A 17,332-nucleotide genomic window follows, 5' to 3' on the forward strand; every position below is an offset into this window, starting at 1 on the left:
ATATGCACAGCTGACTCCCACTGATGAGTTTCAGAGACGGCTGTTTAGGCTGTTATCGCCTTATATCGACTGTGTTTTGACAAATGTCAAAGTCTCTTTTTTCTCTCCCAATCACAAACAGCTGATGTTGGAGTATTATATTAGTCGCTGGCTTTTAAAGGGCCTGTTTTAAATAAGTGATTTGAAAATGTCAGACACCACACTTCAAATTATCTATTGACCTTTTTGTGCTCGAAAGATAATTTCACTGTCAGAGTTTAGTCTAGTTCTATTTTTACCTCATGAGTGGTTGAAATTGTGAACTGGTACTTTCTTTTCCCCAACAAGTCTACCTCTTTCTGGGGCTGCTTGGTTACTGCAAAATCACTTCAAAATCACTTCAAAATCAAACACAGCTGGCTGTCACAGTATGGGTTATAGCCACTGCAAAAAAAAAATTAACAATTGAGAAAAAGAATGAAAGAAAAATCCTGGTTTAGATAAGGTGTAGTTCTGTTGATATGCAGCTGTAAAAGTAAATAACATCCAGTTGTTGATGTTACTTGATTTACTCTCACTGTGCCCCACCCTATAGCAGGGGCAAGTGTGACCTAAAGTCAGGCTTAAATTTTGAGGTCTGCAGTGGTGTTAGTCTCGTCGACTAAAACTTTGACTAAACATGTTTGTCAACAGCATTTTTTCCATGAAAAAGGGTTAGTTAAAAATAGATCTTTGATGACTAAAAACAACCAAAAGGAAGTTCACTTTCCATCAAGATGATTAAAGGTAGACTCAAATGTAATTTGTCAAACATTGAAATCTATGATATTTCTCCACTGTGGGAAAATCTATCAAAAAAAAAAACAATGCATCAAAACCTTACCTGCCTCTTAGCTGTAGAAAGCAGGGACCCCAGGTTTGCAGGGTGTGTAGAACACACTACTATGATTTGGTACTAGATTTAAGCAAGAGAATAAATGCTTGGACTAAAAGTTAAGACTAAAATGTGAAGACTTGTCTAAAACTTGACTAAAATGTCTTGAGTTTTTGTCGACTAAAACTAGACTGAAACTCTAAAGGGTAGAAATGACAAAAATGAGACTGAAACTAAAAGGAATTTAATCTTAAGACTAAGATTAACACTCGTCTGTGGCCAGTTGTATCAAATAATTGAATGTTTGGTGGCAAGATAAGATAAAGTCATACAGATAAAGTCAAGTAGGAGGTAGGCTGTATGTCTTTTATTACTAATAAGTGGCCATTAGGAAAAAATTCCTCCAAACAGATTTTATTTTTTCAGAAAATCCATGAGGACTCATTGCCCAAACAAGGTTCAAGACCCCCAAAAGCCCCAAAATGTCTTTATATTGATTAGATAATAGTAATGAAGATTCCTCTAGAGATATTTGAAATAGTGATTGATGGGTTTGACATAAGCCTTGGCCCCGATATTAGCAAAACAGTAAAAAAAAAAAAAAAAAAAATCCTCCCCACACTGGGGGGCTCATCCGGGACCAGAATATTGGGTGATCGTCCGGGACCAGAGTGTGTGAGAGAAAACATAAGCTATTTAAAACATGCTTCTTTTTTAACAAGGCTGTGAACTTGTTTATTTCTGATTTAAAAGAGACATTTTATCGTTTTATCATTTTATCATTTTATCATTTTATCGTTTTTTGTTCTTTCACACCAATTTTATTTTTCATTAGCAGGAGCTGCTGCTTGTTAGAACAGGGAACAGTCAAGTCAGTATGAAAAAAGGAAAGATAGATGGGTCTGAGACATAAAGTTTAAAAATGACCCTCACAGAGGAGCAGAGAATGACTAGAACAGAAGCTTTGTTTTCAAGTATCCAATCAAACTAAACCACATTTATAGGAAATAAAGTTTCATTGTGTGCCTTTTTTCTGTATTAAAAGCAGCTGTTTTCAATTTCCTCATATCCAGAGTTACAAAGTTCTTATTACTCTAGTGGAGAACAAAAGGAATTATTTTAAACTTTTGCAAATTACTTGCACCTGTTCCCCTTTTACGATGGTGCATATTCAGACAAGCTCTGTTCATTTATCATTGTGTCTGATCAGTGTATTGTTAGAGGAACTCAGCAGCAGTCTGTCATGCAGAAGTAGAGATGGCTCCTTAGAAAATCTTCAGCGGTAAACATTCATTATGATACATGGAAATACGCATCATCTGTTTGCTCCAAACCTGGTTTGTGAAGTTGTTGAAAAGAAACTCTGCCGACTTTGACTGGCTTTGATCTAATATTCATTATAAAAGTTAAAATCCCCGGTGCCAAGCACACACTGTGCAGCCTACTTCTTATTTAGTCAAACAACTGTTTGGACAAATGTTATTTCTTCCTTCAGAAATATGCCTTTGAATGTAGATTACTTATATATGCACCATTGTTCCATGTAAATTAATTGAGCAGATGCACACGGCCGCAAGAACAAAGCTGCTAACTCTGCTGGAGAACAACCGTGGATTCAGAAATGTGACAGATGTGGAACAAAGAAACTGATTTATGACATTACAGTCTTGCCATGTGGTCCATCTGCTCCTTTTCTCACAAAATACCTCAGGAATTTAGATTTCACCACAAGAGACGGTGTCTGAGAATAAAAGAAGCATTTAGCTTTTCTTACTTCTGTAGTGATTTTGATCATGTTGTTGCTGTTTAAGACATTTTAAAGCAACCATAAAGGACCGAAGACAATTGTATTGTCTTCATAAGTTAACATATTACTTGTGACTTTTTCTGCCTCAGCTATTTGTTCTTGATATGTTTAATTAACATTACAGCGGGGAGTCTTTGTCTTGATTTCTTAAGCTGGAGCCTCAAACTCACACATGCCACTGACACAACTGTGAACGGTCTCAGAGCTTGTGTTTGTACAGCGCTCAGCATCCAAAGTGCTAAAACAGCCTCGGCTCCAGCTGTTTTCTGTTGCTGCGCTGACTGCCTTCTCAGCTGAAAATGATTACATTTTTGGAGCGGTGCCACACTCTCCAATGTCACTTCTGCCTCACCAGCCAATTGCTACCAAGAAGGGGTCGATATCAACTTTGTCATCAACAATCTTTTTGTCTCAAGCACTCAGACCCTTTTTCAGGGCCTAAATTCTCCCCAAGTATATAGTGGCTGCTAAAGCTGGGACACAGATCCTTACTCACTTAGTGTTGTCTTTTTAAGACTCCCTTGAGTAAAAGTTAATACTAAAGTCAATTTAAAGCAAAAACATAATTTTATCGTTTTATCAATTTTAACATACTAGATATGGTTGAAAAAGGTGCTGTAAATATTAAAAAGACTTGAGAATTACTGTGCATTTGGAAAGTATTCAGACTCACTTCACTTTTTTCAGTTTTCTTATATTGCAGCCTGATGCTACAGCTGAAAATATATATAAATTTTTTTTCTTATTAAGAATTAAAAAAATCATGAAATATCACATATGCGTAAGCATTCATACCCTTTGCAAAAACACTTGAAATGTAGCTCAGGTGCCTCCCATTTCTCTTGATCTTTGCAGAGATGTCCACCTGTGGTAAATTAAATTCATAGGGCATAATATAAAAAAGCACACACTTCCCTATAGAAGGCCTTACAATGCATATCAGAGCAAAAACCAAGCCTTGAGGTCAAAGGAACTGCCTGCAGAGCTCAGAAACAGGGTTGTTGCAAACACAAAAAGAAAAAAAAAAAAAAAAAACATCTGTTGAGCTGAAGGTTCCCAAGAGCACAGTGGCCTTCATGATTCTCAAATGGAAGAAGTTTGGCACAACCAGGAATCTTGCAAGAGTCGGTCGCCTGATCAGTCAGGGAGAAGTGTCATAGTAGGAGAGGTGACCAGGAACCTGATGGACAATCATCACTGCAGCCCTCCACTGACCTGAGGTTGTGGCAGAGCGGCTAGATGGACTCCTCAATGTGAAAGACACTAAATCCCACTTTGAGTGGGTTAATCTTTTATATCAACCTTGTAAATATTTGACTTGCGACTGAAGCTCACTTTTACTTGCAGCACATTCTGGACAAAAATAAGACAGAGGGCAGGAGTTTCCCAGGCACACTGGATATCACAGAGATTCCCATTGGAATGAATGGACTTCCAGTTGACTTGCCTCTGTAAGCATATGTACGTGGAAACAAGGTACAAGTTGTGCTCATCATGTTGCACACTGACTCTAATTTGGCCATAGGTGTGTGTGTGTGTGACATTGCCTGGTCATCTCTATATGTCAGCCCTGCGATTGACTGGCGACCAGTCCGGGGTGTACCCTGCCTCTTGCCCAATGACAGTTGGGATAGACTCCAATGAGATAAGCACTGCAGGAAATGGGTGGATGGATGGATGCACACTGACGCAGAAACTTTCATCCATAATTGTTTTACAGAACAGGATATATGTTTTGCATATTTTTGCATCTGTCTAAGGCCGGCCACACACTACAGGATTTTAAGCCTGATTTGAGGAAAGATTTGCTTCCCCCAACGGTTGTGGGGGATGTATCCCGAGTGGTGCCTGTCGCAAATGATTATTTGTTTATTATTTGTGATTATTATTTGCTCCAAATCGCCTCGTATCCTCCCAGACCCCGAATCATAAATATCAATCATGTTTGATATTTATGATTCTAGGTCATAGTGCCTCTGACAAAGAACCCACAACAACCAATGAGTGAGCAGACAGGGCAGCGTCACCAGCCGGATCATACATACACCGCTCACAACCATAGACACATCTGTAGCTTCATTCCAGCCAGGATTTTTATTGTGAGTCTTTCCATTGTTTTAGGATTTTGCTGCACTTGTAATGCATGCCAGGACAGCCTATTGTGGAGGAACAGCAAGAGGATATATCAACAGACATCCGTGTTTGTTTTTTTCTCTGAAGTCACATGGTCATGCCACATCGCTGGCAGGTCAGCAGGTGTGTGGTCTCCAGTGATCTGACAGTCTGGCTGACTTGTCTAGTGTGTGCGTTCAGACGATTAAGGATGAAAAGTTGTTTGAAATTGTCCTGTTATCTGTGGTCTCCCACGATTTTAAAGTCATTTCAGATTTAAAAATTGTCGAGTGTGTGGCCGGCCTTAGTCATTTAAAAAAGTGATTGGGTGCTCTCTCTCTTCCTCCTCCCTCTGAAACTTCACTAGTTTGCCACACTATTGGTGAAGTGGACATCCACTATTGAACATAACAGATAAACGCCAGCATTTGTACTCTCTGCCGCATAACAAAGACTGACAAAGGCTCCATCTCCTCAGCATGGCACAGTGACATAACACATGAGCTTAAGCCATACGAAGATTTCTGAGGATAGATGGATCCACTGTTGGTTTTTCACAAGGAGTGAAAGAGCCACAGAATCATCTTCCTCAGTTTTTTTCTCTTTTCAGTATGAAACCATTTGCCACATTGGGCTGGAAATAAGCCCATTGGACAGAGGAAGGTTTAAGTGACATTTTTATGTCACAGAAAACAAAGTAAAGGAGTCTGCAAAGACCTTTAGACCACGGGAGGAATCTACTTGCTGGAGCAGCAGGAATAATGTTTATCTGCTGAAAATGTTTTTTCACTGATATCTTGGTTGTCTTATGTCCTAAATGATTAAAGAAGAAGGCTATGGCCATCTCTGTCTCACATCAGTGGCAAGTCTCTGCTGTCTGATAGCATTGCTATGCCAAGTGTTCAATGATAAATGCCAAAATTCTCACAAGGAACGCCTTGATTTTCATAGAGGACTTCTATTAGGAAGAACAACATAAAAAAATGGAACATATTCTGCACCAACTTAACTTGGATGTCTCAGACAGACGAACCCTTTATTCAGATTGATTACATTTTGAGAGTGGATCATCATTCTTGTGAATGAGCCTGACTTCTGCACATTCAACCAACACATCCACAGCATCCTAGAACAGTTCTTAACTGGTGAGTTAGGACCCAAAAGTGGGTTGCAGATCCCCTTTCAATGGGTGAAAAAATGTTCCAAAAAGTCTTAAGATCATGTTTGATTAGTCATGTTTCTTTGACTCCTCACATCTTCTGTACTGTCTTAGGCCCAAATGGTTAAATTTCTCATTTGACAAAAATAATTTTTAAAATTTTGATTCCATTTTCTCATGAGGAGTTGATGCTGGGTCATGACGCTCAACCAGTTGGGAGTAGGCCTAATTTTCCTAGAACAGATATTTCTGCCTCATTTTTAATTTAACGACTTTTTTCACTGTCCTTGTAGTTAAAAACAGCCTGCTGTCATACAAAAACCTTTTTTAAAATCTCAGAAATGGAAAAAGATATATATAAATAAGGAAAATTTTGCTATCTCAGCCAATGGAATTGGAAGCTGGGTTTACAAACTAACTGCTTAAACAGCTGCTATAATAAAATACAAAATATGATCAGTATGCCCATCAGCCAGATTCACTCACAGGTGATCAGTGATAGATTTCAGCTGCAAAAACCCTGACTGGAGCATCCCTAATTGATTCAATCAAAAATGTTGACTAGCTTTTACCAAAAACTGATGGACTCATCTGATATCAGATTAAACTTTCCCGTCTTTCTGTGTCTGCGATTACTCACCAATTAGTTGTGGAGTCAGATGGCCTGATCCACGCTGAGTCCCAGAGCTGCTGCTCAAACACAGATGAGCACATCTGTCTTCCTGGGTTAGAAACTATATTTAAGAGGATCTGACCCACAGCAGGCCGATCAGCACCTCAGGCTCTGTGGACGACCTTTAGCAAACACGAGCAGAGGGTGCAACGAGCAGGACGGAGATAGAGAAGAGCTAAGCATAGAAACATTACAAAAGAGATCAAAAAAGTAAGAAGAAAGGCAAAATACAACTAAATAAAACCCAGTCCTTAGTGAACCTGTCCCAGATTCACCCCAGGAGCTCTTTGTCCTTTCAGCCAATCCAGAGATTATTTTTCTCTTTATTCTTTTGTCTCCCCTTTGCTTTTCCCCCTCTGTCTGTAAGAGAAAAACCCTACCCACACAGCAGACTCATACAAGCTGCATACTACAATCAAATTTTATAAGCCCAACATTATGCCCTGTGTTTTTTTTCTCCTCTTTATCCCTTTCTTCTGTGTTCTTTTTCTTGTTGTGTCTGCTGGGTTTTGTAAGTTTGTTTTTGGAGTCTCGTCCCCCCTCTTGTTTTCTGCCGTGTTTTGCGCCTTCACAGAGAACAAAGGATTTATTTCCAATGCCGTCTAAGATCTTTTGGGGCGTGTAGACCAATTCTTGTTTTGATTTTGGTTGTGTGATTATGTGTGTCCTACAGTTCTTTAATACCACACTGTACAAGAGTTCGTCCAATACTCTGAAGTCGAAACTTCACCACCACAGGAAAATCTGACGAGTGATGAAGAAAGTCTGTACATTTTGGTTCTTGAACATTCTGACTGTAATCTCACATTAAATGCATGGTTCTAGTTTGTCTTCTGTTGCTATGTCTGCAGATGGATCTGCCATGCTGCATGAAAGTGTCAGACTGAATATGATCAACTTTCATTATTCATGTTGAAAGCTAGTATGACACAAAAGGCTGCCATATCTTCATTTGTGCATTAATTTTTTTTCTCTCTTATGGAACAAGGGATACATTTGTCAAACATACTCAAGGTGTTTTTTTGTTAAGTGGAGTTAAAAAATACCCTATATCAGTGGCCGCTGGCTCAATTTCTTAGAGACAGACCATCTTAGGACAAAAAAGAGAGATTTACTAAACAAACACCACCATATGCCCTCATACTGGAATGCATATGTACACTGCCTGGCCAAAAAAAAAAAAAAAACACTCTAATATTTTGTTGGACCGCCTTTTGGATATGCTGCAATGTCACAACAATTATTTCCATCCAGAGTTGCGTTCATTCGCCAAGATCTTGCATTGATGACGGGAGAGTTGGTGTGCAGTCTTTTCCAGCACATCCCAAAGATTCTTAATGGGGTTAAGGTCTGGACTCTGTGGTGGCCAATCCATGTGTGAAAATGGTGTCTCATGCTCCCTGATCCACTCTTTCACAATTTGAGCCCGATGAATTCTGGCATTGTCAATCTTGGAATACGCCCATACCATCAGGGAAGAAAAAATCCATTTACGGAATAACCTGGTCATTCAGTATATTCAGGTAGTCAGCTGATCTCATTCTTTGGTCACATAATGTTGCTGAACCTAGACCTGACCAGCTGCAGCAAACCCCAGATCGTAGCAGTGCCCCGGCAGGCTTGTACAGTAGGCACTAGGCACTTAATCCACCTCTCTTCTTACCCTGATGCACCCATCACTCTGGAACAGGCTAAATCATCAGACCACACTGACCACCACTGCTCCAAAGTCCAATCTTTATGCTCCTTAACAAATTAAAGCCTTTTTTCTGATGAGCCTCGCTGATAAGAAGGTTCCCTTCACATTGTGTGTGTGGAAATGCTCTTACTTTCACTATTTAACATAGCCGTGAGTTCTACTGTTTTTATACTATTTCATTTCACCAAAAGTTTAAGTGATCGCTGATCGCGATCATTCAAGATTTTTTTTCTGACTACATTTCATCCTTGAAGATGACGATTCCCCACTATCCTTCCAGTTTTTGATAATGCTTTGGACAGTTCTTAACCCTTTTTTAGTAGTTTCAGCAGTCTCCTCAGATGTTTTCTTTGCTTGATGCATGCCAATAATTTAACCCATCTGAAACAGATGAACATCTTTTCCACGACCACAGGATGTGTCTTCCAATATGGCTGTTTAAGAAATGAGAAGCTACTCACTGCATCGGTTAGGGTTACATAACTTGCTGCCAGGTGAAACATAATCATCCATGCAGTGATTATCCAATGGGGGGCTCTTGCCTGTTTGCATAGTTAAATCCAGGTGGTGACTTTTTTGGGATGGGTAGTGCATTTGTCAAACTGTGAAAATGAACTTTTTAAACACCTAACTTGTCATGTTAGTTTTGTCTGCTGCTCTGATTAATCTTTTTGCAAAGTTGATGTGCTGATCATGTGACACGGCGTGCCTTGCTCTTTATGTCTTAACTCATGGGACATATCCATCTGCTGCTTTCTTTTAGGTGGAGTTGTGTAAGGCTTTATGGAATGCATTTTTTATGTGTTTGAAGCTAACCCTATCTCTTGTATTTAATTTTTCATTAGTTTCTATTTTCATTCAGGTGTCTTTTTTTTTTCAATTTCATTTTAGATTTAAAATTGTGAATGTCTGTTTATTTGCCCAATTTAGTATTTATTTTTTTGATTAAGACTTTGTTTAAGTTTAGTTATCATCAGTTTTAGTTTTGGACACTTCTAGAGGATTCTTGTCATGAGCAAGACCCAAAAGGGCCAGAAAAAGTCAAACAATTTAAAAAAATATATTGCAAAAAAAGAAGAAACAAAAACTTGCCAGATTACCTGCAAATAAAGTCCATGGTATAAATTGCTGTCGAAAATAAAAATTATAATCACTCTAATGTAATTAAAAATCCCTTATTAAACAATGGCATCTACATGTTGCAACGAGTCTTCATCAGATATAATAGGCAGATAAAAATCAGGTGTTTAAATACAGATAAAATGTCATGTGACAAAATCACGTGACAACGGTCACCACTACAGTGAAAAAGGCATAAGACATAAATCATAACAGCGGATGCCACAAAGCAGAGAACACACATTCTTATAGTACAATACAGTGTTCATACTAATATAAAGATTAATAAGGCTAGTGAGAAATTTAACCACAAAAAACATCTATAAAGGCTCGAAATAGTTACACCAGCTGACTGCAAGGTCAGTTAAGTGAGGAACTGAGCATACTACTATTGCTAAAATCAGATCAATCACATCAGAAATGGGAAGCCCTAGCTGCCTCCATGTAAATGTGAGTGGTTCGGTTGCTCCTCATGTATGTGGGCAGTTCAGGTTCAAGTCCAGCCTGTGGCTCTACATTTCCACTCTCGCCTCCCTATTTCTGACTCAATCCACTGTCCTCTGTTCTAAATAAAGGCATAAAAATCTCCAAAATATACCTAAAAAATATTCACATTGGCTGCTCTGTCCTTTTGATGATATTGATTTAAATTTTACATTTATAGACAGATAAAGACCTAAAATGACCATGTTGTGAAGTCTTGACTAGTCAAATCAGACTGTTTTGCACTCCTTAGGCTTGGCTGGCAGGGAGATTAGGGTTGGGTGGCCCATCATATTAACTTTAACAATAGAGGTTAGAATGCATATGATTATTACAGGTATGTTGAAAGTGAAAATACAATGACTGTCAAAAGATGAACTTTTTTAATCTCAGGATTTCTGTGGTCAATCACAATTAATTGCTCATTTTTATCACATTCTAAAATTCAATTTTTTTGCATTTAAAATTGTTTGTGTGTCATTTTTGGATTTTTCCACTATCTGAAGCTAACGGTAATTCGCTTACAGTTTGGATACAGACCTGCATTAAGATTGAAGACTTGAACATGATTGACTTTTCTCTAATGCTCTGTGGGTGTCGCTATTATGCAACCCCAAGGAAAACTAACAAATACTCAAAGTCATTTAACCCTTCAGCTCTCAGGCTGCTAAATGATGGAAGCTAAAATTGACTTGTGGTCCATGCTAACTTTAGGACTCAGGTTTATCTTACTTTATAACACATTTTTAACATCGTATTTATTGTATTTATTGTGCTCCCATGTTTCCCTGCTCCTGCAACATGAATGTGGTTGTCTATATGCTGCTGTGACTGTTTGGATGTTTTTTGTTTAGATTGCTTTAATAAGATGTAGGAGACTGTAAAACTGAATCTCCCTTTGGGGATGAATTATGTTGTCTGAATTTGAGTCTGATTGTAACCATGGAAAAAAGGAACTTGTTATGGATTGAAAAGGAAATAATCAAACTGTAAAAAAAATAAAGAAAAAAAATGCTGTTTGATAACACAAGGTTCGGATGACATTTGACTTGTTTGCTGAGCTCGCTGAGTTTTTTCAACTAAAATGAGACATTAAGGTGCAGTGGTGGACTTATTTTATATCAGTGTGGCTTCAGGGAAATCTTAACATGGATTAAACAAAGTTTGTTGAAAGGGTCGGTGAAGCATGCTATTAATCGTGATAAGAAAAAGCTGTAAGACTTGCTATGAGAGTGGTTGATAGCTCAGTTTTATTTGAGTGAATCAAAATATTGTAAGATCATGTACACTGTCTGAGAGGGAAATGCTTATTTGCACTATTTTGTTCCTTTTGTATGGTGTTGAATTCTGACTATGTTAACTTTTTTGTTGCAAAGGCTCATGTAGTGATAATAATAAAATTGGAGTTTATTGTGCTGCCCTAGGAGATAGGTGTTAGGTTCAAATTAACAAGGGCAAGAGTTTATCCACGGATTGGACCTGTGGGTGCTGAAGAAGATCAGTACAGTTGTACCCCTTGGTCAGTAGGAGACAGAAAAACCTCCCAAACAAAAGTTTTGCTCATGCATCTCTGTAAAAACTTCCAGAATTCTGACACACTTGTATATCAGCATGGACAGTAAATCTTACTTGTGGTTTTTTTCTGTCTTACAGGCCCTTCAGCTACTGGTTGCATTACATCCTCTCCATCATGTACTGCAGTGAGAATAACCACATCGGCTCCTACTTGGAAGAGACGCGGAGCTGCTCCTGCCCCTATGAGCACCCTCCCTGCCAGGGCATCATCCCCTGCACTGTGGGCGAGGGCACCTCCTGCGCCTCCTGCTCCTATGAGAACCGCTCCCGGTGCGCCACCTGCAACCAGGGCTACATGCTGAGCCAGGGCGTGTGCCGCAACGAGGTCCCTGACTCTACTGACCACTACATTGGCTTCGAGACGGACCTGCAGGACATGGAGTTGCGCTACCTCCTGCAGAAACGGGACAACCGCATCAGCATCCACGGGATCTTTGTCAGCAACGACGTCAGGCTGAATAACTGGTTTGACCCATCGTGGAGGAAGAGGATGCTGCTGACGCTGAAGAGTAATAAATACAAGTCAAATCATGTGCACATGCTCCTGGGGATGTCTCTACAGATCTGCCTTACCAAGAACAGCACTCTGGACCCTATGCTGTCTGTCTATATTAACCCATTTGGGGGCAGCCACTCAGAGAGCTGGATCATGCCCATTGAACAGGATAACTACCCAGACTGGGAGAGGACTAAATTAGACTTTCCCTACGACTGCTATAACTGGACTTTGACTTTGGGAAACAAGTGGAAAACCTTTTTTGAGACAGTCCATTTTTACCTGCGGAGCCGGATCCGAGGGCCTTCAACTAACGGGAATGGAACTGTATACTATGAACCTTTGGAGTACCTGGAGCCGGGGCAGAATCTGGGCTACATGAAGATCAACAGCATCCAGGTGTATGGCTACAGCATGCACTTTGACCCGGAGGCGATCCAGGACTTGATTTTACAGCTAGACTACCCATATACTCAGGGATCGCAGGACTCGGCCCTGCTGCAGCTGCTCGAGATCCGGGATCGGGTCAACAGGCTCTCTCCGCCTGGAGCTCAGCCTCTGGATCTGTTCTCCTGTCTGCTGCGGCACCGGCTCAAACTGTCCACCACAGACGTTGCCAGGATCCAGGCAGCGCTGCAGACTTTCAGTGCCAAGCAGCCCAACTCGATGGAATACGAAACAACCAAATTATGTAGCTAATAAGTGGGCAGGCGGCCAGGCGCACAGATGGCAGAGCAGTTATCACACAGGCCTGATGATGGTTAAGAGCAATTCTGGATCCATGCAGGGGACATTTGGGGGACATTTTCATTGTCGTCATGGATCTCCAGAGTGCATTTGAGATCCTCATGTCAGCTTTCGTATAAATTTGTACAACATTGTAGAATTAAGGAGGATTTCACCAAACTTGCCTCATAGCTTTTTTTTCTCTCTCTTTTCTGGTGGAACAATAACTCGGACAGTAATGATGGTATAAATCTAAACTCTACCACCACTGATATGTTGCCAGTGTGCGTACATTTGTAGGTTGCACAAAAGTAATCACTCGTAAATAAGAGCTTTTTTCTGATGACGTATTACCTAAGCAATGTAATCATCTGGCAGATATAACATTTCAACACCAGCATGTTTTTGTTTGTATTTCAATCATCACCTTTATTTTCATGGTGCAGGAATCTTCACACTCACACGTCAGCTCTTCTGTTTCTTCTTTCTAGCCTGAGACACATTCTTGCTTTCCATTCAACAAACTCACACTTGTTTTTAAACTCTACTACACACTTTTATAGGAAAATAAGACAAAAATGTTGAAAAAGAAGGATAAATAGATGCTGTAATACTCCAGATTTGCTGAAAAAAAATGACACCACAACCACAATCTATGTTACATGTGCTTTTATTTTTATAATGCTGTTGTTTGTGGAAGAAAAAGCTACAAAAATACTATGTATAATACAATTTGTTAATACACTAAATAAAATACATTTTTATGTGTGGTCTATACATGGTGGGCTCTACATGCATGAGTATTATTAACACCTATAGGCAAAGCCAGAGTGGCGTAAGCCACTAATGTTCTCAAAAGCCTAGACCAGGAGTCCTCAACTACATTTGTACAAGGGCCAGTTTTTTCACTGAACAGGCACTTTTGGGGCCGAACTTTCACATAAACTAAAAAAAATTCTATAATGGTCTAATTGACATATTTTTGTTTAGATATTTGTATCTTCTTTCAAATGTTTGTAATTTTTAGGCTCTAACAGTGAGATCAGGTTAGTGATGGGAAGTTCAGCTCTCACTCTATGCGAGCCGGCTCTTCTGATTCACTACAAAACATCGGCTCTCAGAGCCGCAGCTTTTGCTCTTGACCCATCACTAGATCAGGTCCTATATCACAGCCAGCAACAAGGGGGCGACTGAGAAATTTTAGCTGAATATTTCTATGGCTGTCATGTTGTTTATTACTAGGCGAATGCTAATATGCTGTGATGAGTGAAAAACCCAAGCAAGACAATTGCACTCCCAAAACATCTGAAGCCAAATGGTTTAAAAAAAAAATGCCAGTTTTTAACCATGAATGGACTGATAATTACCCATTTAACATTAATTACAAATGCTATGTGCAGCTGACAGGGAGATTTCTGAAAAACAGATAGATCAAAAGTCACTCCTGATGAAACTGTTTTAGTTTTATTTTTTTTAATTTTTTTTGCAGTTGTCTGATAGCTGTAGAGTGTTATTTAAAAAAAGGATACCTGAAATACCACAATGTATGTTTCCTCTGCACATCTTCTTAATTTGATCATGGATCTGGGGACCAGATGGGAAGATGTGGGGGGGCCGGGTGTGGCCCCCAGCCACCAGCTGATGATCACTGGCCTAGACCTTTTCAGGTTTTTAACCCTCCAGTGCCATTCATGGTGTTTTCATCACTTTATTTTGCAGTCAAATCATTTGTGTTGCTGCATATTGAAATTTTGTAATTCCATTTTTTAAAAAGGTTCTATAATATTCTGTGCACATATTGTGCACTCTGATAAGCAGTTAAGGAAAGAAATGTTCAGCATTCATGAAATAGTCATATTTAAGAAAATTCCCCTTTTAGAATTAATTCTCTTAATCAACTTAATTCCTGATCAAAGTACCAAATATGTATATAATATGTAATATTCAAATGCCAGTTTAAATACAAGCAATCACTGTTGTCTTTTTATTGAAAAAAAAAAAAAAAGATTATTTTCTAGAAATTAAATTTTGGGTGACTGTTTTTTTTCCTCCAAGCATAATCCCTGATATCTCAAAGAATAGCAACAAAACTGATTCCAATTAGAGCTGTCAAGGTTAATCACATTACTCGCGAATAATCAGGGTCCACAATTAGTGCTTTTTTTTTTTTTTCCATTGCAAGCTTAACTCTCCCTTTCAACACATTTTGCTGTGTAAGCATTTTTCTGCAGCCACAGAGATGTGATATAAGTCCACCATTGCACCTCAATGTCTCATTTTACTTTAAAATTTCACAGACAGCTCAGTGGACCAGTTAGTGGTCATCTGAACCTTTTTAATGTTCTCTTATTTCAGTTTTCAAGCTATAACAAGTTCCTTTTTCTGTAAATAAGTTCATGCCATAATCATCCAATATGCCAATCAAAGCAGGTCTGTACCCAAACAGGAAGTCAATTATCCTTAAGACAGTAGAAAAATCAAAAACAGTTTAACATGCAAAATAATGGAACTCTAAAATGCAATAACAAATGTGAAATTAGTTGAGATTAACTACAGAAATTCTGAATTTAATTAAGATTGAAATTTTTAATCTTTTGACAGCCCTTATTTTAATGCATTATTAATTTTTCTGGAGTGTTGGATATGAAATTTCCTACTAGGGCATTGATGGAAAAATGTCTATTCCCAAAAACTGCTAAAAGAACATTACAGATGAACATTTTTACATATTTTGTGCATTAAAATCCGGTGTTAATTTTGTTAACAATAAAATATGATGAAGAATGTTTATAATAAACTTTTATCCATGAGAAAGACAGGACTAGGAAAGGTAAAAAATGATAATGGATAATAAAACTTGGACAAAAGTAAGATTAGGTTCTGCTGCAGAGACTGAGTGATCCTAAAATGTTAGAGCTGCACTGACAGACAATTAGATTCTCGGTTATTTGTCTGCTGTGTGTCTATCCTGCTGTCGAAACACAACCAGAGGAGACAAACCAGGAGGAGCTGGTGTGCCTGGGTGAGAGGAGCTCATAGGTAACTTAAACATGTAGCTCTTCTCTGTATTCCAGCGGTAGTCTTTACATCAAATTAAAGCAAAATGCAATCAGCCTACCTTTGAATTATTGGAAAACTCCATTAGCTGTCAATTAGCTTAGACTGGTCACATTAGTTACTTTAGAAAGGAATATGTTTTCACTGAAATGAAAGACTTAAATGTTAGGACTTCTGATGAACTAAAACTATGCAGGACTAAAATGTGACTGGAACTAAAAAGATATAGTAAAAATATTTTGGGGTAAAGACTAAAACTAAGACTAAATTTAAATATGGCTGCCAAGAGTAAAACAGCCTAAATCTCACGAGCGACTCCAACCACTACCAGTTATTTTCAGGATTTAACCCTTCAAATGCTGTTTTGAATACAAGGTGTCATTGTTATAAAAATCACCTGCAAAAAATATTTTCTATATAATGTACAATGGGGGTGGGGTTAGTTACATATCCTGTTCAGCCTCCTTACTAACCATTTTTATTGAAAACATGACAGGGATAACTAGTATTAATTTTAATACATTTATGAAGTGATTTCTTTTTATGATAAGTGGAATAATACTACATTCTAAATGAAGTACAACTTGGTTGGCCCTTCTAGAATTCACCCAACTTCCAGATGGCCAGTCCAGATGGAAACAGATGCAAAATGGACTTGTGTAGCATGCAAGCTAGTCCTGGCTAACACTAGTGAGCTAACATTGTGCATGGACTCTGCTACAAACACTATCACTAACCTGAAACTTAATGCCCTCAGTTCACTTGCTGATGATGATGCTGATGTATCTCTGAATATGGCAGAAGATGTCTGAGGTCTTCATTTGAAAAACAAAAAAAAAAACAAAAAACTGAGTGTTCATGATAGTAGATAAGCCAATTAGTGATTTAGCTGTCTTATTTGCTCGCCGGAGTTAGACGGTTTAGTGAGACTCGTCAATCATTCCTGTGCACCTTATCACACACTCTGGTCATAATGACAGGAAAACAGATGGTGATATTTCCCATTTTCATGATTTTCATTGATTTGCAAGTATTTAGCTGAGGAAAGACTGACAATAGGTGGAGTTATATATAATTCAGTTTGCACCGTAATAAACCATTCAGGTCAGAAAAAGTGCACCTACTTTCAGAAGGATGAAGATGGCATAAGAGCAATTAGATATTAAAACACTGCTGGTTCTGAGGGATTATTTTTCTTAGGTGGAATTCAAATTTTCCCCCAGTTTTGGAGGAATTTCAATTCTTTTACATCTGGTGTGTAACTGCCTAATGCCCAATAAGAACAAAAGTGATATGGGACTTTAACTTTCGATGTCTATTTTGTCTTCTTCTTCTTCTTTTCTTTAAATGAACATACATCATTCACCACAAAAAATAATTTTTCTGCCATTCCTATTCAAGTTTCACTGAGAGCTCAGTGCAGTAGATGAATACAGGGAAAGTGGCGGCCTGTAGGAAGATTTTCGTACGTGCACAGTCAAAGAGAGGCAGGCATGCACAGTTTAACCCTGACCAGGAAGACACATTCAGAGTAAGTGTTCAACATTAACACCATTTAGAATGGCAAACACAA

At 38.7% G+C, this 17,332-nt stretch overlaps 1 protein-coding gene across 1 annotated transcript in view; it reads left to right on the forward strand.

The window, feature by feature from the left end:
- LOC121512509 (BMP/retinoic acid-inducible neural-specific protein 3-like) overlaps window positions 1–13,337 on the forward strand; it is a 133,793-nt gene extending 120,456 nt beyond the window's left edge. The window contains exon 8 of the mRNA XM_041791810.1: window positions 11,559–13,337. Within this exon, the coding sequence (XP_041647744.1) occupies window positions 11,559–12,675 (1,117 nt within the window). The 3' untranslated portion in view covers window positions 12,676–13,337. The remainder of the gene's footprint in view (window positions 1–11,558) is intronic.
- The last annotated feature ends 3,995 nt before the right edge of the window (window positions 13,338–17,332 follow it).

This window comes from Cheilinus undulatus, linkage group 7 (assembly GCF_018320785.1).
Source record: "Cheilinus undulatus linkage group 7, ASM1832078v1, whole genome shotgun sequence".
Taxonomy (NCBI): domain Eukaryota; kingdom Metazoa; phylum Chordata; class Actinopteri; order Labriformes; family Labridae; genus Cheilinus; species Cheilinus undulatus.